Source organism: Hylaeus anthracinus, unplaced genomic scaffold, assembly GCF_026225885.1.
Source record: "Hylaeus anthracinus isolate JK02 unplaced genomic scaffold, UHH_iyHylAnth1.0_haploid 27316, whole genome shotgun sequence".
Taxonomy (NCBI): Eukaryota; Metazoa; Arthropoda; class Insecta; order Hymenoptera; family Colletidae; genus Hylaeus; species Hylaeus anthracinus.
Window position 1 is genome coordinate 14,216 of NW_026535123.1, and position 23,522 is coordinate 37,737.

The 23,522-nt window shown below is 42.1% G+C and overlaps 1 protein-coding gene across 1 annotated transcript; it reads left to right on the forward strand.

The window, feature by feature from the left end:
* The first annotated feature begins 10,062 nt into the window (after positions 1 to 10,062).
* LOC128893278 (protein lozenge-like) lies at positions 10,063 to 22,159 on the forward strand. Its single transcript, XM_054154132.1, has 4 exons — positions 10,063 to 10,692; positions 11,853 to 12,617; positions 13,741 to 13,971; positions 21,764 to 22,159. Exons 2-4 carry the CDS (start codon positions 12,314 to 12,316, stop codon positions 21,931 to 21,933), a joined length of 705 nt encoding a protein of 234 aa, XP_054010107.1. The 5' UTR covers positions 10,063 to 10,692; positions 11,853 to 12,313; the 3' UTR covers positions 21,934 to 22,159.
* The last annotated feature ends 1,363 nt before the right edge of the window (positions 22,160 to 23,522 follow it).

Consider the following 23,522-nt stretch of genomic DNA (forward strand, 5'->3'; position numbering starts at 1 on the left):
CTCGCGCTACCCTGCGTCTGGAACCAACCTCCGCCCTCTGAAACCGCAGCATCCCCTCACCCTCGCGCTCTACACCCTCTCACTTGCCACACATCGCTACTAACCGTTCAGGAAATGTTTATTCTGGCCTTTTACGGGTCGCCCAGGAGGATTTTTGGATTTCGTCGGCGTCCACGATCCGGAAGTCAACGACCCTTTGTCGCTTGGCGCCTTTAGACTTTCTTCCGTAAAGAGGGACCGCATTGTTTAATTTCCTTCTACCCGTTGGGAACCAGATTTTAATTACTTTTTTGCGAGTAGTTTTCTCGAAAATCGAAAATGTAAAATGTGAAAACTTGAGATTTATTTACTGTTAAACAATTTCACAATTTTACTGTAGATAATGCCGAATTTTCGAGGGCTCGAGGTAATCACATTGAGAACCTCCTGCTTCTATCGAAATGTTTCATGAGAAGCTAATTTTGCTTCGAACGTATCAAAAATGATAAATTCAAACTTTGAAGATAGGACATGGAAATATGTTTAAAATGCGATGAAAAAAGCAAATAATCTTCTTATAGCTCTTAATTTTGGAAGCTACAAAAAGTACAGGTAGAGGAAAATTGCACGTACACCTAGTTGTACGACCTAGTTGAAAGACCTAGTTGGTAGAGTATAAAATATAGACGACTATTATCAGTTTTACAAGTGTCCATCCATTTTTTGATAACTTTCCCATCACTTGTGGGGGAAATGATAAGAAAGTTTGTTTCTCTATGGATGACACTGTGAACGGTCCAGCATGAATTTGTTGTTTCAAAGCAGGTCCGAAAATGCGGAATGAGAATTTGAGCATCCTCATTTAAAAAATTTCATAATAAAAGTGGTGCTATTGTTATGTGGTTGCTCCATAGTGTTCTATAATAAAGGGATCTCACTGTTGGTAGTCCTACCCGTACCTGGAATTTGTCGTCACATAATCGCGAGACTTCCATGCCAAAGTGGGTGAACGACCAGTCGAAGGTAAAAGAACGATCTCGCGATTTCGCAAGCGCAGGTTCTTCGGTGATCTTAGCTGGAGTCTGAGAGAGAAGAACGAGGATGCGCCGGTGGGCTGGCCAGGCCGCAGCGCCGCCCCTCGACTCTCGACTTACTTTTGCCATCTTGCCTCCGATTCTGCGGTTAGCCCCACTTCGACCAGAAACCAGGGAAGCCGCTTGCTTGTACTCCTCGGTCGCGAACTGACCCCGTGGATCGACCATTACGGTTCACGTCTCTCCGAAAAAGTGATTTCTACCGATGATCCTACTTAGGACCAACGAAAAATACTCAACTGTCCATTGTAAAATAGAAATGCGGTACCTCTGAAAGTACGATTGGTATTATACGTATTTTTTATCGCATCGTTTCAGCGTATATGATTCATCTTTTTTCATTTCCGCTGAAAAGACTGAAAAATTTCATAATAAAAGTGGTGCTATTGTTATGTGGTTGCTCCATAGTGTTCTATAATAAAGGGATCTCACTGTTGGTAGTCCTACCCGAATTCCTTCGACTAATATTCTTTCTAGCTTCCAGTGGTGCGTAGCTAGCGCAGCACAATGGAGCAGTATGCTTTTCCACTTGGCTTTTCAATTTTACTTATCCATTTATTAGTGGAAAGTTGTCGTTATTATAAAATTTTATAATTCCTTTTAAGTGCAGGTACTTAGCGACATCAGAAAAAATGAATAATTAACCGATTTCCAGAATTCGTTATCATTATCACAACAAAATTATTTATACCGTATAATTTGTTCATGTGTACCATATAAGTTTTGCGAACAAATTTTTTGTTAGCTTCATCCCTTTATGAGATATTTGACCATTCTGATTTAAACGAGATACAAGTATCATTCTATAAAATGTTCATGGTTTTATGCTACTCTCATCTGAATCCATCGTTAGAAACTTGGTATGAAACAGCTTATACAACTACTCAATGGTGTACAATAATGATCGCATAATGATCAGCAATAACGTAGTTAAGTATTATACAATTTACTAAACGAGACATACTTCCATTTAAGTTTCAATCCTTGTCCTGTACCTGTGAAAAAATGAATGTTCATAAACATTCGCTGTTTAATAATGATAATACAGAAAAGTAGTACAGTACCTTTTACAACTTGTTATTGTTATAAATTTATTTGCATACATTCTTGAGTGACCAACATTATTAATAAGACGAACGTTTGAGCGAAAACAATATTTGTGATATCATAGCTAGTAACCACTTCGGATGGAAAGGGTTCAAAATCGAAAGAGACGTTCTTCAAATATTTTGGTTATTCGATATTTGGTCCACGATATTTATTTATCTCGTGTGGTATATAATTCGGATAATGGATCGGTTGATGAGCTGCTGAAGCAGAGAAATGCCAGTCGCATCAAGCCACTGGCACGGAACGGCATTCTGGCATTTTTTCTTTTCGTCCAGTGCGCAGGAATTAACGCGGTTTCGCTTCCTGTGTCTCCGTGAAGCGTGGTATTCGGTAAACGGTCGATCGACATCAATTTACCTTTATCGTATCTTTGGGAACATGGATTTCGGATCTATGCTTATTGAAAAACAAATTCATATACGAGTGTCGTATATATTTTATTTCAAAATTTTGTGACTTTTATTCAACAAAAGATTACCTTAAAGTGGTATTTATCAAGATTATTGCATAACGAGATACACGAATATGAATTAAAAGATATTAACACTAAACTTCTCGACGCGGGACGTTTCATTAGTACCTACTTCCATCGTGATAAAATGCATGAAATAATTGTATGTAATTCATGTACGGGATATCAGAACTCTATGCAAATGTTTGAAAACGGTAATTCGTCCGGTCGTGGTAGGTTTAGTGTCAAACCAATATAGACCTAAACCACTATTGATTAAATAATCTTGGTAAACAAATTTTGTTAAGACACGTATAGAGTTTCAACGAATTTATGCTACCTAAGCTTTCCAGCAAGTTCTTATAAGAATACTTACAATTCCTTTCTTCTGATTAGTAATTTCGTTCAATTTCCTGTAAAAAAAAAAAAAAAAAGAAAATGATCTTAACATTATATACACAAATATGTATCTACCTATATAGCGAGAATTAAACTACCACGTAATTAAAATTAAAACACACTCAACTTTATTATCGGAATTATCCGGATAGTACGATAATTCGGATAAAAGTCCTGTCCTAGCTGAATTATAAACGGGAAACGATCGAGTCGGTCGACGGCATCAAAACAAACGTTAAAGAGTTAAGGTCACGTCCAGCGCCCCCGAAAACATCACCCCGCGATAAAGGCCGTTAACGAGTAAAAATTCGGGAGCGCGGGTGGCGACTGCAGCGGCGCGCGGCCCTGGCCATAATAATAATTTTTACAAGCCCGCGCGTAATCAAGGCTGCGTGTTACACATGTTCCGCCGACGGCCACCCCCTACTCGGGACGCGCACGATCCCCCTCGCCGACGTCGTAGGGGCGGCTTAGGCAGATGGTAGGGGCGAGCAGTCGCGGGAGGGGAGGACCAACAGCGACGGAGGGGAGTAGAGTTTCAGTTCCAGCGGGGCGGTCGCGGTCGTTAGAGCGAAACTACCCTCCATAGAACAGAGACGAGGATCCCCGTCCATTCGGCGGTGAGGGTCGTTCAGCATGGAGCGGCCGTGGGGGGTGGGGGGCGGGTGCGGGTGCGGGGGCGAGGAGGGTGGCGGCGTAGTGTTCACGCGGCACGGTTGCTGGTGGTGCTGTGCTGTTGTCGCTGCCTCTGCTCGTGCCCCGGTACCGTTCTTCGTGTATTGTTGTCCAATCGAGCGTACCGACGAGCCGGTTTCGAAACACGCGCGCACCCCGCCGCTATCCACGCATGGTACGGTAACTTTTTCCTTTTCCCGATCGCTCGTTAAACGTCCGCGCTCGTGGCCGACCCCGCGACACGTGCGACTGTTGTTGTTGCTGTTCTGGTGTTGTTCGAACATGGAAGAGATTATCGCGGGGGTTGAGGATGAACGTTGGTTAAGAATAGAAAGTTAAGAATGCGAAATGTCTGTCATCGATGTTTATGCTTGGTCTCTGGTATGGAAAAATGATTGTAGAAATTGGTTTCAAGGGACGAGCGTCTCGTATCGTGATTGTGTATCTCTGGACGACTGAGATATTACTGGTTGTACGGGGATTGCTAATAATATGAAGTGACTTAATTTGCACTGGATCGAACAGTCTATTAATCACTTGGTGCGAGTGACGAAGGAAAGTCTTTTTCCTTTTAGAGAAATATCACCGCGAACAAGAATTTATGGCTACTCACGAATGGCACGGTAACTTTTTCTTTGTTCGATAGTTTGTTAAATACCTGCGGTTGCGGTCGAGTCCACGACACGTGCTGCTGTCGCTGATGGTGGTCCGGTATCGTTTAAACATGGAAGAGATATTGCATAGGTTATTAATGCATGTTGTCGGCTAATGTTTTCATGCTTAGCAACTAATTTACAGAAGCGATTATAAAATTTGCTTTCAAAGTATGAGGGCCTTTGATCGTACCTTTGATCGTCCTCATCAATTGAAATGTTACCAGTTTCATTCGAACTAGCAATAGCGTAAGATAGCCTGACGTGCATTGGATCAAACGATGATAGAGTCTTCTTGGTTTTTACAGAAATGTTGCTGTAAAGAATCACCTGTAGCTATCGATGTAAACTATGTAACTTTTTCTTCTTACTGAGAAATCGTTAACTGTCTTCACTTGTGGTTGTTTCTTGCTGTCGCGTGATCCGAAGTCGTTGAAACGTGCAAGTGATTCTGCGGGGATTTATGATGACATTTACCACTGAATATACACTTTTAATGATCATACTTTGCCTGGAATATTGACAGGAGTTTGCAGGAATTGGTTTCGTGAAATGGATCTTTAACTTTCGTTTATAGGAACATCTCAGATCATAACTGATCGTTACTGAATTATTGAAATGTCTTTAGTTACATAGCGAGTCCGTTGCTGTTGTTATGTTAGCGTTATTGAAACATGTCAGAAAAATTGCAGGTGCCGAAGGTAGAAACTGCCATTCGATATTCACATTTCAATCTCCATACTTGATCTTTAATGACGACAAGAAATTGTAAGACCTGATTTCAAGGGATTGATCCCCTTTTCTGGATTAAGTAGTGTCAGGGATCAACCAATAGACCAAAACAAGGTTAGTTGATTTCATAACGCGAGTGACGAAAAGAATTCTGCTTGTCTCTATAGAAACGTCATTAGAGACGATAATTTGTTGGTACCCGCGTTTGGTAACGAAACCTTTTTAATTTTTTCGGTAAATTCTGAAATGTTCGCGCTTACTGTTGATCCGTGACACGTGCTACGGGTATTGTTGTTGCTGAAGAATGAATGAGAATCCGTGAATCACTATAAAGTAGAATGTTAAAGTTACTAGTAATGTAAAAGTTACTCTTGTCAGTCAAAGAAACAAACATAAGACACACACATATAGTTCGTATATTGAATATAATATACAAGTTATGGAATGTAAACATAATGATTTTATGTGTCGTTCCTTAACTTCTTAAATACATAGCTGAATTACTTATCAGCAAAGAATGAAATTGTAGAACTTTGTTTCAAAGAGTGAGTTTTGGACCGTGACTAACACCTCTGACTGAATGGCACGTGGGTAATTCTGTAGCAAATAATAATAATTAGGTAAATTGGAGAATACTTAATGGAATAAATAAAAAAAGGAATAATTTATTAACTACATGATATGTATAATATCGAACCTAATGCTATAATTAGTATTTTACTATTTGTACTACGAAAGGTGTCCCAAATCGGCGGATTAAAAATTTTCCAATTCCATACTTGAAATTATTTTGTTCGAAAGAGCAACCAACAAAGGCTTTTGTAAACACGTTTAGATACTTGACGATGCGTCTTCCAAGATGAGAATGTTCGAGGACAGGAGACGAGATAATTTATAAAGTTCCACGTTGGGAATTGAGGAATTAACGGGAATTGGACCGTTCGCGGTCAGACGCGGCAACGTTCGCGATAACCGCGCGTTTTCCTCGTTTCTGTCGCGTTTCCGTCGATCGTTTTCCATCCGTTCTCGCGATGAACACGTATCGATTTACGCACAGCGCGGCTTTTCGATGAATCGCAACGCGTTACGTTCGCCTTCCTTCGGCAACACGTGCTCCGAGATGCGTTTCCATGAACCACGTTATCGTCAGAGATGGGCAAAAATTGATTTGTGTAATTACAATGTTTGTTTGTTTCCTTTTTATTTTCGTAAGTATCAAAATACATCGGTTCTCTTTGTTAATACCTCAAATATTGAAAATCGAGAATAATGAGCAGTTTACCAAAACTATGATGCTTGTTAAAAAGTGCTACTCGATAATGAAGCGCAGGCACGAGCCCCTCTCTACAACGATCGTTTATCGACAGCGAGACCATCAATTATTGTCGTTCATCCCTTCGTCGCGCGGTGTTTTGAGTTGATCCAGGTATCCATTATTAACTGAAAAATCAATGTAAAAATTTGACAAATTGTTACAAACCCTCCACCGAAAACTTCAAATATTCCTAAACGCAAAATCTCTTACCTCTAAGCTTCTTATAATTAATTGTGCAGATGTCGTCTACTGCTCATCTTTTATCTTTGAAAATTGACGATGATGATACGAAATTGTTTTGCAAATGTATAAATTTCATTACGGTCGAGTGTAACTTAATTTACATTTGTTTCATACGTCATATCCTTCCGAACTTCTAATAAAGATACATGCATACGTATTAAGTTATTAGTTATACATTTTAGCAGTAATTACATTCTAATCGATCCAAAGTTACCTTGCATACTGAAAGAGAGTATGATCCTATCGTATTATAATATATCTTATCGTATAAATTTTTAGATAAAATGAGTCTAATTCGTAATTAAAAAGAAAACTTCTTGTGTATATTAAACAAAATATACTTGAGAATCAAAGGTCTTATGAGATTTAATAAATCTACACACGATAATAAATAATAAAATAATCTGATACAGTAATCCTAGTAAACAAAACTGAATGCTTTGGATTGGCAAGGTAAATTTAATTCCATTGAGATGTCAATTTTAACAATTTCGAAGTGGACGTACTTTAATCACATCCAATTAATAATTTGCTCATCCACTTTACGTACAGACGTCATTTAATACAGTTGTGTATAAATAATTGAATGGATTTCCATGAAATTTTATATTTGAATTTTATATTCTCATTTGAAGATCTATGTGGTTTAATTTCAAGCACATTGATTCACAAATAATGACGACAATCTGTTATTGTTTTTTCAATTTTCTAGTATGAATACGTTAGACAAAACTCGACAATTCGCAGAAAAGTGAAATGAACTTTTCTTCTCTCTTTTCTAACAAAATAAACATTACATGAAGTTTTATTTTTTTCATATTCGCTTACGCTCACCGTTACAGCCATTTTCTTATAATTTTATTCTACTTCCTCTGTATGTATAATTCTGGCGAAATCGTCTCTATTAATTTTCATCCAAGGAGCTTCTATCGAGTTGAATTTCACGCTCAAATTTACATTCATCGGGGAAACAGCGGAAGATAAAGAAACGATAGCGAATCCCGTTTTCGTTGAACGATCACCAAACGTGGTTCGAGTCTTTGTTCTCGCGGACGAGTTATTCCCCCCAAAAATGACAGATCGAGTTATCGTCGGCAGAAATCGGCGTCAGGATGGGAAAGAGACGCGGAAAGAAATCGAGCGGGAATATTCCGCGGTCCCCCGGTCGCGCGCTGATCGGAGCGTGACGAGCGGTAATTGAATGTAGGTATGGCATTTGCATTGACAAGCGCCAGCAGAGATAATTCGAATCTCGTCGAACGCAACGGTCCACACGGGCGTTAGGTCGTTTGTCAATACGACGACGGCCGTCCAGTTTCCACGTTTCGAGCGTATCGCTGTTTGTCACCGTCTCGTCGGCGAATCGCTCGCCGCTGAATACCGACGCTTCTGCTGCTCGCGCGATTCATTCCGCGGACCTCGTTGCTGTTATTCAAATAAACGACAGATTGGAGGGGCACGGCGGCGCCATAGCCTCTGTTTCCCTCGTTTTCGTCGCATTTCGTCGGTCTAACGCAATCGCGGGCTTTCCCGGCCAACAGTTCGTTCGAGGTTTCGGGGTTTTGAATTGTTCAATGATTTGCGAATAGGTATTTCAATGGAGGATTGCGAAAAATATCTTTGCTAGTTTATTCGAGGAGAATGCTATACGTCCTGTATACGTTATACAGAGTGAGGCATTTAAAACAGGCCACTTGAATAATTCGCTTACTCTTAGCGATAAAAAAAAGAGTCGTACTCGGTTTTTTTTTAAATAGAATAATATAGTTTCTTATATACATAAATTATCAATTATTATTATTAATAATGATATAGAGCGTTTCAAGATGAATGTAAAGGTCATTCAAGGTTACATAGGTTAACTGTGATAGAAAATAAATTATTTCAAGGCACTCCTCAAATATTTCATTAATTTTCTTATTCGCACACTTACTGCTACAGCAAGCGTTAAAAATGATGAACTTGGATAAATGTTCTAAAACGTGTTAACGTAGAAAGCTCTAAAACTCGATCACAATTTCCTAATTTATCTTTAGAAATTTGAAAGATACCAAAGAACGATGAAACTAACATCAGGTATAGCCTGGCTATATTCTTATAGGTATGGACGAATTTCAGTTTGAATGAACTCGCATCGAATAGAGTATCTTCCATGATCCGCGCTTCCTTCCAAGTGTCCTCTCGATTCTTTCATTCGCCGATCGAAACCTGCAGACACACTCGCCGTTGTACACCATGCCGACATACGCTACAATGGAGCTTCACTTTCGAAAATCAAACAGAGAGAGAGCCCAGTCCAGCGCATCCTCGCAGCTGCACTGTTTGTACGAACGTGCAAACAATGGAACTACCCATTTCCTGTGCGAATATATCCTGACGATAGGCAACCGGTCGCGGACTTACCGGCAGGCAAACACGCACGATGAAGCCCGGACTTTTGCTCGCGGGATCGATACTTCGATCTTCCATGCTTCTTGATCCGCAGTGACTTTAACTCTGACGCTATCAGTCTCTCGAAGAAGGCACGTCAGTCTTTCGTTCGGGAGGATCTGGACAATTTCGATTTCCCAATTCTCGAGGAACCGAAGCGATTCCATTTACCTCTCGCTCGGGAACGACGCACCACGCGAAAGTGACGATAAAACGCATCATATTTTCGTAAGAATTGTCCTGTTTCCATAACAGACGGAGATCAACAGTCGGAGGTATCGCTATCGAGAAATCTTCTCCAGCCCCTGGTTCGTATAGCAATAATTGGCGATCCTAATTCTCGAACATCATGCGGAGCACTCCTCCATCGTCGCCGGTCGCGATTGCTCGATACCGAGTCTGGAGTCCGTATCGGTGTGTAAACATTCGAGAGGCTGGCAAACAGACGAACAATAATGACGCGCGGATGCCGTCTCCTCATTAACTTTCGACCGGGTAGGCGGCTAATTAAACGCAACGACCACTCGTTACGACTCGTAGAGCCGCGAATTTCGGGCGGCGCGGGCAGCGGCCAAGTCGAAGGCGAAAAAAGTCCGTCCTCCCGGTCCCGGTGAATCGCGCTCGATCGATCGATCGAAGCGGTTCCCTCCCACACCGGCGCGGTGGTCCGTCAGACGCACGCGAGCCACACCGCACAAGGGTCGACCAGGGGGAAAGAGAGAAGCGAAAGGGAGGGAGGAAGAGGGTTGGGGGTCCGGTGGGAGATAAAGCGATAAAGAGCAACGGAGGCGAGAGAGAAAGAGGGCATCCAGCCAGCCCGTCGAGAATGAGGGACGAAAGAGAGGCGAGTCGGCGAGACAGAGAGGAGGACCCCAGCGCTGAACAGAGACGCCACAACGGGAAGGAGTGGGGTGGCTGAGGGGTGCGAGAGGGACCGGGAAAGGGGAAAGGGATGCTGCGTGTGTTGGCATGGACCAGTGCGTCAACGGCTGTTGCCTCACACGAACCGCCGAAATTATAGTTAGTGGCCCCCTACGGGTGTCCCGAGATACGCCTGCGACTACCAAAACACGCCTGGTCCGGGACTGTCGGGTCCAAAGTGATTCCTCGCGTCTCGAGAGGATTCCGGTTGGTTGTTCCTCGGAGGAAACCATCGCGCGTGGCGGGACTCCTCGGTGTTTTACAGTTTGACACTTTGAACCGCGAAGATGATTCCTAAATAAGCGACAGTCGTGCCGATGACGATCGCGAGCACGCAGGATTTCTTTCAAGTTTTGCCGTTTCGTGGATCACAGTGGTTTCGCGATAACCGACCGGAGTGGTTCTGTTCGCGGGATCGTGTGGTGGTGATGAAAGTGTCGTTGATAGTCCGTCGGTCGCGATGGTGAACATGATTGGCCAGTGAGTGGTGTCTTCGATGGGATTCTTTGCGCGCTGGTATTGGATGAAAACGTTGAACTCTCGCGAAGGAAACGGTCGCGTGGACGAGGCAATCATCGAAGAATCTCAGAGTGATTTTTCCAAGAAATTTTTCGAAATCTTCCGAAGGGGTCTCCGTTTCCACCGATTCATCTCTGATCGAGCTAGCGTGGAAACTAACGCGATTTACGAGTATGTAACAAATCGCAAAGAGTGTGTCATTCCTTCCAATCGCTCGTGTCATGCTCCTTCTAACGATAGTACTCGCATCGAAGTATTCCCACCGGAAGTGCGAACACGGCACCGGCTCTGTAAGAGATTTGAATGCTAAGTTAAGCGGGAATCTTAGCCGTCGCTGCGCCGTTCTACGTTCTTCCGTGAAGCTCGCGAGACTCTTTCTTGATCTTCGAACGACACAGTTTGTTCGTCATAGGATGAATCGATCGCAGTGCTCGATACTCGTGTTAGAAATACTCATAAATTTCGTCGACGTTCCTTGAAAACGAGACACAAATTTCAACTGAACGCTTTCCATGATAATCGACCACGATTGCTCATTACCGTCTCTCTAATCAAGCGTGACGGATCCAAATCACGAATGGATGGTTAGGGATCGAGTGTCGGAACGATTTGAAATTCTCCTTTGAAGCGAAGCCGGCTGACACGATATTCTCGCGCGTGTCCGCGGTTCTTCGATCCCGAAGCTCCCAGCATTGACAGAGCAACGTGGTAACGTACCACGTGCAGTTTGACACGCGGTTGTACGTGCGTAGGGGCTGGGTATCTCGTGTGGCGTGTGGGGGTTGCCTGCCGGCGGGAGTTCTTTTTCCCCTATTTTTTCCGCCCCCACCATCGCGGCCGGTCCAACCCCTCCTGGAACCACCTGGATCCGGTGTGTCAGCCCCGGTGACGTGCGCAAAAATTACTGAATGAACGGTGACGTCACCAGCCGGCCGCGTGAAAAGTGTGCGAGCCGTTCCTGTCCGTGTCAACCTGTCCCGCCTCACCCTTTCCGCCCCGTTCCTCCTCGTCTACCGTCTCCAGCAGCCCTCGCGCCACGATCACTCGACATTCCGAGGTTGTCGCGTTGCTCCGAGGCTCGACAGACACGGTTAAAGGGTTCCCATCGCGAGATAAAGGCTTCTGGAAGCCTTCGTTAAATGGATTAGGGTCGAAAGGGTTGGTCGCATCAGCCATGGTTCTCGGAGTGTCGCCTACACTCGGAACCTGCTGGGAACCTCCTGGGACCAACTCTTTCCTAGACGCCTTTGAATCAATTTTTGCTTCTCGCTAGATACCAATCCCCCGTCTTTGAAGAGCTACTGACCACGCCTGAATTTTCTTGCTTGCAGGTAGATTCAGGACATCGCACTTCGCGGCTGGTACAGTTGTCTCTCTCGACGAGTACTTAGAAAAAGAAGCTCGCGTAGGTAGAATTTCGGGATCGTAGAAAGCTTCGTTTTCTTCGTGGATCAAAGAGAAACATTCTCGTCCAATTCTAACTACATAGAAGACGGAAGAGAGAGACTCTTAATGAGAAATAATTCAATGTCTCCGAGAAATCGTCGCCCTCGCAATCTGGAAACACCACGGGTGGACAAGCTGTAGAGATATCGAATCGAGACAGCTGTGAATCTATAAGGACAATTAAACGCAACCGTGTGACCGGCATCCTCCTCCAGCGTCGGCTGGCATCATGTCAGACCGAGCAGACTGACCCACGGCGCCGTCGATTCACTAACGATACTCCAGAGGTCGAAGTTCAGCCCTTGAACCGAATGGATGGATGTATCATCCGGCGTTCTGACTGCCTATGGATATATTCGGCCGTTGCAACGGCGACGGTGGCGGAAGTACGGTATCCGGAAGCGGCGCTGGCTCGGTGAGGGGGTCCAGTAACGAGTCCAGTTGTGGAACGGCCAATTCTGTCAGCAAGAACGGTGGATCCAGCGGTAGGATGCAGTTGACAGGAGCCTCGGCTCCTGGCACTGCCGCCTCGCCGGAGTCGGGTGTTTCTCCCTTGACCGACGCCTACACGAAGATGACCAACGACATCCTGGCGGAGCGAACATTAGGCGACTTCGTCAGCGAACATCCTGGAGAACTCGTTCGAACAGGTGCGCCTTGATTGTTTTTAATCGCCAAGAAACGCGTTCGGTTTGGTTCTGACGCTGAGGTGTAGCTATCGCTGAGAACTGACTATAAAGCGACCGAGAAATCGTCTCATTGGTTAAAATGAGCGCATTTTCTATCGATTGTCTGTTGGTCCATGTTGAATTCGAACTGCTTGGTACGGAATCGATAATACAAACATAAGCAACTGTCTCTTGGTAATGTGCAGGTCCATTTTTATTGGTTCCTAGCAGTTTGTACAATATAATGCCATCAAATGAATTGCTAGACAGGTGACAGGTGTCTGAACACGCCCCGTCGCTAATTAGAATATTGTATGGAAACGTTACGCTGGCGAGCAGGGCGAATGAACGAGGACTATTTAATATTTCTGAATTTATCTGAAACAAAAGAATGTTTTACTAGAATGTAACTGCAAATCGTTGGCAACTCTCTGTTTCTAAAGCCCTATAATTCTTTCCTGACGACCGACTCTAAGATCGTCGCCATCGAATCGCAAACTACACCGCGTGTAGCTTCTCGTATCCAAACTCTCCACGTGAATTCCAGAAACTATCAGGCACACTATCTCTACTGTAATAAACTCTCTCGATCACTTCCACTCTATCTCTAAACACTTGTCATTCACACTCAGTCATACCATTTACGCGTACGTCTAAGAAGTAATCTTGGAACCCGTGACAAAGCGGATAATAGATGATAATGCCGCTCAGTTGATTAGAGCAGATTGCTGAAATTTATGAATTGTAGTAATTTCATATCTAAGACATATGGTTGCAGATTCAATTCTATTAGATCTTTTTTGTATATTTTGTTAATCCTTCTGGTCGTCAGGAAAACGCGATCGTAACAAAATCGTTCAAATCAGTTTTTATTATGGCGGAAGCACTTATTAAATTTACTTCTACGAGACCATTTCGTACGAGAATACTAAATTTATTTTAAAACAATTTTTTATGAAGCTAATTTCTTATTCAACTCTTTATACTAAATTTATAAAAAATCTTCGGAATTTCAATCTTTTCAAAGCATTCCGTTGTATACAAAATTAAAATACGTCATCTTCAAGAGGATGCTCGAGTTTGGATGTTTTTGATTCCGTTACAGGATCGCCCTATCTTGTCTGTAGTGTCCTACCAGCCCATTGGAGGGCCAACAAGACCCTTCCGGTAGGTTTTAGAGTCGTGGCCCTTGGTGAAGTCGGCGATGGCACTTTGGTGACTGTTCGTGCTGGTAACGACGAGAACTGCTGTGCTGAGCTGAGGAACTCGACGGCCCTTATGAAGAATCAGGTGGCCAAGTTCAACGATCTTAGGTTCATCGGAAGAAGTGGCAGAGGTGAGTGTCTTTCAGAGCTTGTCGTTGAATGATAGTCAGTGTATGAATGCAATTGGCACGAAACGTAAAAGAGTGATTAAGTGGGGGAAGTCATTTCGACTCAGCAACTGCTGATCGAGGGGAGGAGGCTTTATGATTAGAAATATTTCCTGGTTCACAGCTTAGAAGTATACCTCAGTCTGTAAGTTAAATACCCATAGGAACGAAGATTAAGAGGTTGGGAACTTAACTGCTGAGTTCTATGAAAATCCTTCCGCGAAACTTAAATCTCTCCTTCGGGAAAGGTTTGCATTCTCCGTTACTTCCGGTAAATTGGCATTCTCAAACGACCGAACAACTGTTACCGAAACTTAATCAAACAGCCGTACTGTCCCAACAAACTTGCGAAATGATCTCGCGTCGCGTTTCCTCCCGTTTCTTCCTCGCTTCATTCATGAAACTTCGGAGTGGTTGATTCCCGGTTGACAGACCGCGTTGCGGAAGAAAACCCGGTGGGGGCGAGACCGTAGGCGGGAAGTCCCGTCAAAGAATTCGGTCTCGTAGTAAGGGTAGGTCGCGGACGTCTTGAGAGACCCCTCGTTTTTCCTCCGTTCCTTCAGGAAAAGTCTACGGTTCTCGGGACGGGGTTTAAATTGGACGTTTCGCAGGGGTTGGTTGGTGTCGTTGATTGGTGTGCGAGCGGATTCGAGGAGACGAAGACGTCTTGGAGTGGGTAATGGGTTTTATTTGTCCGCACTACCGCCAAGCAACCTCCTCTTTACTTTCCTTCTTCGGTGTCTCGCCTCGGGAACAGACGCGCTGCAGAAAAGGACGAGCCGCAACTCGAAGAAGGCGGCACCCTTGGAAACAGGGGTGGCCGATATTAATTGAGGTTTCAGTTAGCTTTTAATTAACGTTATTATGGCCGCTATTTTGTCTAGCCCTCTTCATCCTGTTAGCTGGTCACGTTTCAATTCGATAGCCCTCGCTACAACTCGATTAATATATTCGCACATCCTAACGTAATATTACGTCTTTCCGTTAGCTATAACTGCCCGCCACTGACGTAATATTATGTCTCGCCGAGTAGATATTTACTGTTAACGCAATATCGTATCTGTATCTTTGTGGGTGGAGCAACGAACCATGAACGAACTGATTTGAAGTTAATTATAGCTAGTCGAGCAATATATGTGTATAACACAGTCAAACCTGTTTTTATGCGATCTTGTTTTATGCGTTATATGAGAATAATATGTTATTGTACATTTGAATTTAACGAATCGGAGCACATAACTGCGATCGATTATTAACCAATTTATTGCCAACTACGAGATGTCTCGCAGTTCAAATTGATTGCAATTGCTCAAGGGATCAGTTTTTATAGCCTTTCGTTACTTACCGAGATCGAATAACATTTACACTTAATATGCAACAACCCAATATTTCACTAATAAAGCAGTGTCTCGCATTTTATATATTAAAATTATTTTGATAAATTATCGTGCAATTCTTATGTTTTTTATCCCATTGGAAAAGAAGTCAGGATGTGAAAAGAGTTTCTACAGGCTTTTATAAAAATTTACGTCATTATACTCCGTAAATAACAATGTAATTATTTCAGAAGCTCCCTTAATTGGCATCACTAGTCCCAGCCACAGCTCCTTGGACCTCCTAATCTAAATCTAATCTCACTTTACGCTTTACACTTTTCATATTTAAAGATCTTATCACAAGTTCGTAGCCATTAGCTCGCGACGAAGGATTGTTCGTCACGAATAATAACGATTACCAGGTCTCACCACGTGGAGGTTGCTGCGACTGAAGACCCGGAGATAGGAGGAATCAATGTTCCTTCGATCTCTCTCTACATAGAGTATACATACATAGATGCATACTCTACATAGAGTCAACGAGCTTAATACTATGTACGAAACGACAAAAAACAAAGGAAAACAAAATTTCCTTCGATTTGCAAAGTCTAAGTCTGACTCTGCCAACTAATTATTCACTCTGTAACTGGACTTACAGAGTCCGTCCCGTTTCCTCTTGATGGGCCTGGTTCGAAAGACAATCAACGTATCCGCAAACTTTAATGCACACTTGTTGCGACGCGCACAAGATACAATATGTACTAAGTAGACAATTGAAAACTTGCAGGATCCTTCTGACCGGCAGAGGCACTCATAAAAATCCCCTAAATAATTAATAATTATTTTAAACAATAGCACACCCAGGTAAAATGTTAAAGCCCAAGGTCCGATAGTTTCCGGAGAGAGCTCGTATTATGTATTTTTGTATTTGTACACATTACAATTAAATCAGCTTAATCTTCCCGTCTTTAAATACCTAATAAGTAGGTTTCCGTGTTCTAAAATCCGTTACGTGTATTTATATCAATTCTCTCATCTTATTCAACGATTCGTATCAGTCTGTGATGCTCACATTTTTAACTTACAAATACCCTGTAGACGTGAATTTCAGATATTTGATCTCCAAATGGATTCGCGCTAAATAGCAGAAACGTACGCACGAAATCACTGAACGCTTGAATTTTCTATGCCAAAGTGAGGGTGAATTTTCCGTTTGAAAAGGGGGACGCGCGTCAGTCATTTGTCTGGGATTAGCTCTCAATTGTTTTCGTCAAGCGCGGAATTAACATAAGCTAGGATGAAGAATGTAAGAGAAGTGTCTCTCATCAGGATTCCTAGGACTCCGCTCCTTGAATATTCCCTGGGAACCGATGCGCAACGGAACTCCGGCGAATCCTTAATGATCCTCCCGTTTGTCGAACGTGGGACCATTTCTGTGTGTGCATGTGACAGGCGGACTCGATTTCGCTTGGTTTAGGGGTGGAACAGAAATTGCCCTTGGACTCTGATTAAGAGTATTTTTGTTAGCGTAGAAACAGTTGTATCGCAATGGTGTTATATAGTACACGGCGGGTAGAAAATCGAGATATAAACGTATGGAACGATGTAATACACCGTGTTCCAAAATCAACTGATCGAATTGTGACAGTGTGGTTTATTTTGAATATGTATGCGATCAGAAAGTTTTATAAACGTAGGTTCAAAATAGCTTCATTGAAACGTATAAATAGAATTTTTTAAATAAATATAATAATATGTGCACTGCAGAAGAAATGCAATTAGAATATTTTTATTGTTTAACGACTAACGAAGACGTTGACATCGATTTATCTCGAATTTGATAATCGCTATTCCATCTCTTAATGTTTATGAAATAGATGTATGTTGTAATCGCACGTAAAAGTATACATTTGCTGTTAGTCATTAATGAATGTCGTGTAATTTAAATATTCATTCGCGTTTACATTTAAAATAACACAATTCAGAATATGATTTCAATATCGCGGCACGAGATAATTACAGTTAATTTTCATGAACTGTGTATGGAAGAGAATAATTCAACTATTGTTTGTTTTTCGATCAAATGAGATTTAGTTAAAATGTATATTACGTTTGTCGTTAATGAGTATTCAGTTTTTTGAAAGTGAATCTGATTATCTATTTGTAGGATCGTAATGTGCAGAAAGCGATAATCTGGAATTAGTCTAATCCTGTTCATAACGTGTTACATAAACCGTAATAAGTGTATTACTTTTGAAAACTCACAATTGACGGTGTACTTTCATCGTTCGTTGAGAGTTATTGTTTGATTTGATTTGGATAGGTTATATTAAAGATTAAACTAAATATACAGCCAGCAATAATTTCGTTTAATTTTTACGTACGACTCCATAAAAAAAAATGGAAATTCTTTGTCACTTCTTTCTGCAACTTCTAAATTAAAATTCTACCCGTTAACAAACTTTTTATGAAAATCTTCGTATGTACAGACACAATGATATGCCCGCAATCCACGAATGTAAAATTATTTACAACAAGATTTTCGACGCTCGCGAAGCTAACGGAAATTGTTTCGACAAGGTACGCGTGATCCCGTCGCCAGATGAGATAGGTATATTTGCAAGAGCAAAGTTGAAGGATACCCGTCTCCTCCAGGCTGAAACTGTAAGCGCTCAAATGATCTATCTCGTTATAGGGCTTAGGGTTGAAGGGATGAAAACGATCCAGTACCTTCGGGGTAGACTTCGTGGTGATGAAACTGGCATTACAGCCGAACGTGCAGGAATGAGGCCGTAGCTTATCATCGATATTACGAAGCTCTCGACTAACGTGCTCGGTTTTCCTCCGACTGAGAACACTTTTAAGTGGTATCCAGCGAAAACGTTGAATTCTCGGTTTCGAATATCGCGTCAGTATCATTTTCTACGTCGAAGACGAAATGTACGGATTGCTTCACGACTTCAAAAGTGATTCGTTATTCTCAGATTGAGAGAATCAATTTCTTTTTTTTTTTTTTTTTATATTTCCTATAATAGTCGGAGTACCAGTGACAAATTTACTTGCGTCGCTTTGCAATTATAAATATACTTTCAATTATTATCAATTATTACTTTCTAAGGAATTTTTGGACTTGTTCGCTTCCAAAACACTAAAACTAGACTTACGGTATACGTAACTCATCAACATCATACAAATCATAAGTAGTGATTCACAACCAGTAAAACTTGTCGATAGTTCTGTCGAAAGTCGCTTAGTCGTCGAAGAAGTAGAGAGGAAGAAGAAGGGATGTTCGGAAGTCTGAAATGGACCGCATTGATTTTGAGGACTAGGAAAGGTGGTCGTTGTCGTTGATGGCAGTTCATCCTGACCATAATCAATTCGTTATCAGAGTACAATAGCGAATTTGCGATTCGTTTGGGGAAAATTGAAATTAATTAATTGGCTCGACAGCGACCCGACAGCCTACCACGTACGGTGGGCCAGTGTGCATACACGTGCGGGTCCACATTTTCCCAGAGAATCGTATGCTAACGAGCATTATCAGGAAATCGATCTCAATGCACTTCCACTGCTGTCTCTCTTTTCCAATGGCACCGGGTGCCAATTCAATTTGTCCTCTTAATGTTCTCCATACACTTTTCGCTTCGGTGATCATCATTTCCTTTCGATCGTACCAACGTGGCCTCTAAAAGTCTACCAACGATTTGATTTTATGGGTACATACAGTCACTCACAAGAATATCCGTCTACACCGCGCACGTAATATCAAAGGTTTCCAAAAGGAGCTTCAAGGCATCCTTACAATTGAATACAAAAGATTATGTTGTTTAAGCGTTCGCTATGTTTACGATGGTAAATAAATTTTGAAAAAATTGAGTCAAGTTTTATGTACCTTGTGATATAAGAAATATCAAAAAGGAAAAAGTGACTAGGGCTAACTTTCATCCGCCTATCGCCTAGAGGCTAGGCCCTAGACTATGAATATCAGCTAATAAAAATAATGCATTATAAAAATCGACGTGTTAGCCAACATTGTAAGATACTATCGTTCCTGCTTGCGATGATAAGTGGCGTTGAACGGCAAGATACAAAAAGGCTTCTGAAATCGTTCTTCAAGAAAATCGAAGAAAGGTTTCGTTAGGGCGAGACTAAGGGGTTAGGGAGCGACATAGTCAGACGACTTTTAATGGTTCTATGGCGACTGGCACCGAGGGTGATACCTACGTGTACCTATCTAACTGTGCAACCACGAACCCCGGCAATAGGTGAAAAGGTTTGCCAGGTCGTGGAGGAGGATGCCGTGACTTGCAACAAACTGACGGGATCCCCTGGTGGAAAACGAGAAGCTCGCGTGGTGAACCACCGTGTGGCCACGCTCGACACTCGCCATTATTCCCCTCCGATAATTTGTCCCTTTCTTTCTTTCTTTCACGTCAGTCCTGAAAACGTCGAAGGGTAGAAACTTAGGCCGACGGAAAGTCTAAAGCGATTATTAAGTATATTTCGTTGATATCATTATACGGGATTAAATATCGGATTGCTGTTGAGTTCCCTGCGGATTTTCGCCAAAAGTGACGGAATATTTTACTATTGGAGAGGCTTCTTCGTGATTAGAATGCTTAGGTATTACATTAAATAAGAAGTCTATACTTACTTTCTAATCTACCAGATTCATATATTATTTCTTGAACGTTTTCGCCCTATATATTGTAGTTTGAGATGTACAGATGTACAGTAATTTCTATATATCAAGTTTTTTGTTTCAATTCTTATCGTCCATGAACGATAGAATTTCTAAGGAAGTCTCGACAGAACATAAAATAATACTCGTATTTTTCGGAAACTTATTTACCTTATAGACTGTAACCTAATCAATGATTAATGATTAAATACTTTTTCGACAATTTCATATTTTACACTAGAGTGACACAGAGATGTTTGTATACCATTTTGTATATCTCATTTTGTAAATGTTGGTTTACTAAAACAATCAGTGCATTAGATTGGTTGAGTCGTTTACTAAAACTATCGCTACTAATCATTAATTTTGAAACAACAAATTTATCGACAGGATTTCCAAAAGCGTCATTTTTCTTTCCTCTCGATTTCCTTCTCGAAAGTAGTCGCTTTTCAAAGAGGCAATCGATTCGCCTCGACGATACAAGTAATCGGAACGTGTCGAACACGATACCAACCCATTTTTAGTGTCCTCCGTTGGATCGAGATGAGCGAGAAAGAAAGAGTCATGCGATCAGCAATCCATTCGGGGTGAGGAACGATGAGGGTGAGAAAAAGAGTGAAAGAGGGTGCACGTGGAATTGCGGTGAACCTTTGCGTGTGCAACCACCGTGTTCTGCGTGGCGACGCTTTTTTTTACGTAACATTGTCCGCAATTTAACCAGCTTTTCATCGAAACATGATTTGAAGCTGAATTCTATCTTAACATGATCTCTATTGATATGTAAATCAGAGTACCAATATATTATAATAATTCTTTTTATATGATTCATTAACCGTTACTCTACTATTAAACAAAATGGCAGGTCTTTCATGTTATATAAATCGTAACTTTTATTTAAAATTGCAATTTAATATTTTCCTGATTCTTCTTTATGTGTTTCTTCTCTATTCAGTAAAACGATTAAAACGATAGCACAAACACTGACAATTATTGGCACCTCTGATATTTGGTGTATATAAATAACTTAATTTAATATTAGAGTTTGTTCTCGTATGATTCTTTACATACTACTTCTTATTACATAAAATAAACAAAACGGTAGTTAGTAACACGGACATCGGAAGCAATGAAACGCTTATCCTATAGGATAAATCACTCCTCACAACCAGGAAGCGCGACGAAAGTCCCCAGTTTGAAGTATTATACGAAAGGGAGCGGTTGCTTTCCCGCGTGACGCGCGTGTAACAGGCTTTTTAACATAACTCGACGCACCCGTCCACTCGGCTCGGTCGCGTTGGCTGGCCACCGTCACCGTCGACGACGCCCTCGATACATTACCGACGGTTAATTCGGTTACCAACGAGTTTCAGCCGGCTAACCACGTTTGCGAACTTCCGGCGGCGTTTCAATCCTCGCATCCGCGAATCGACGACGATCCACGGGGAGAAAAATGGTCGACGGAAGTGACATTTCCGTCCCGTTTGTTTCAGGAAAAGCTTGACGCTCGCGATCATCGAGTCCACTTTCTTTTGTTTTTCAAATGGTAGTGTACGAAATTGTCGGTGAAAGTTTACAGAATTGTATACAAATTACAAATTTCAGAATCCGCGTGTTTGAGATTTACCCGCAACAACTCCTGGCACAGTATTGCTGCGCGTTATGGTTGACTTTTGTTTTCTCGAATCTTTGATTAAGAGTTTTCACGCCACTATTTCTTTTTTTTTTTTCGTCACTGAAATTTCGTGGTCATTTATTTCAGGGAAGAGCTTGACGTTGACGATTACGGTGTCCACGACGCCACCGCAAGTCGCCACGTACACCAAGGCCATCAAAGTGACCGTAGACGGGCCGCGGGAACCGCGATCCAAGTCCAGTGAGTATCACTGTAAGCATTACTATTATTATCTATTATTTATATTATACAGTTAGCCGTAGCATATAACGCGGATTTTATATGTGTACAAATTGCGTTACACGAGATTCGTATGACATAGAAAAGGTAGAGTTAGGTTCAAAAAACGTTTTTCCTTTATCAACTATATAAACAGTGACTTATCGAATAAAACTAATTCTTAATTCAATCGGATACTTTATATAAGTTAAGAAAACATATGAACCAACATAGTATCAAATTATAAACGAACGCAACCTTGAATAATAACCCCTTCGCATCAACCCTCGCCAATGCAACTTTGTACACGCCCAGAGAATACTTCGAGACTACTCCTGACAAAGTTTCACGAAAATCGGTTGAAAACTCCCATAGTTACGACGTTTTGAAATAGTGTCCTCTAAGTTTCGTCCCTCAGTGTATTTATAAATAATATGCTTCAAAGAGAACTAACCATGCGTACGCTTGGCAACTACATACGTACAACGCTCCTTACCCTACTGTACCGTAATGGTTTGCCTGGTGAACAAGTTCGAAGGCGTTGCTCGCTATCGGCACGTTCACCTTAATTATCGAATTGTTTGAACATCATAAGTACTGGACCAGTCCCGTCGCTAGCCCGAGCGCGTAACTCCTCACGAACGGCGCGCAGCAGGCATTCAAAGCCGCAAGTTTGAAATGGCCCGGAGCGTGCGGTTCCCGCTGGTCGGCCGTTACACCTAGCTGGCTAAGTTTCGCGCAATTGCCATTATTTATAACCGCGGCCGGCCGCCATAACATTGATAAAGGGCTGTGGCGTTCAGCCGTGGAGATATTGTGCTGCTCGGGCGACGCCTACGAAGTTTCTCGGTTGCGTCTCGAGCTGGCCGCCGACGCCGCCGCCGGCTTCTCCGCGGCTATACCGCCACTGGGACATACAATTACCGAGACCACCCTGGTTATTTGGTGTCTCGCGACCGATGTCGCCGTTGCCACGCAGGCTTTTCCACGAACCAGGTTCATTGCGTATGCTACGCGTTCAACGCATTGCGCGAGAATCGAAAGGACGATGTTTACACCGAACGGTTGATCATCCATCTACAAATGTGACAATCTGATTCCAAAGTTTATTAATCACTTTATCACAATAAGAACAATTCACGAGACGTTCGATAGATTCATTTGTACATTTTTCCAGATTTCTTAGATCAAGTCTGCCAGATGTTAGAAGCTTCTTCGTTAATGATTCTCTTATCTGATTAGAGTCATTAGGATTTTTTGACTTCTTTATTTCGGAATTTCATTCGCGAAATTTCTTCCTTAACACTTTTGAAAAGTCGTCATTTTCGATTCATAGTTCAAATCGCCAAAGTAACGCTCGCAAATGGGACGTTTATGAACGTTTTCGTCGCCATAATTTTCACGTGCCAAAAATATTTAGTTCGATACGGTCTGCTAGTTCGGTTACGCAGTGATCTTGGCAGATTGCGACCGCATCCGCTGGTCTGTTCGGACCACCCACGAAATTTTGATCATAAAAGATCCTCATCGCGAGAATGTAGAAGTGGTGCTATAGTCGGTGTCCAAATGATGGTTTGATTAGCCTTATCGAAGGGTCTTCCAGAATTTATTATATTCCAGAATTGAT

Excerpts from the sequence above, each read along its gene's own strand:
- LOC128893278 (XM_054154132.1), top strand. The coding sequence starts at position 12,314 with ATGGATATATTCGGCCGTTGCAACGGCGACGGTGGCGGAAGTACGGTA. Across the intron at positions 12,618-13,740 it reads TGGAGAACTCGTTCGAACAG|GATCGCCCTATCTTGTCTGT; the intron begins GTGCGCCTTGAT and ends ATTCCGTTACAG. Across the intron at positions 13,972-21,763 it reads CATCGGAAGAAGTGGCAGAG|GGAAGAGCTTGACGTTGACG; the intron begins GTGAGTGTCTTT and ends CATTTATTTCAG.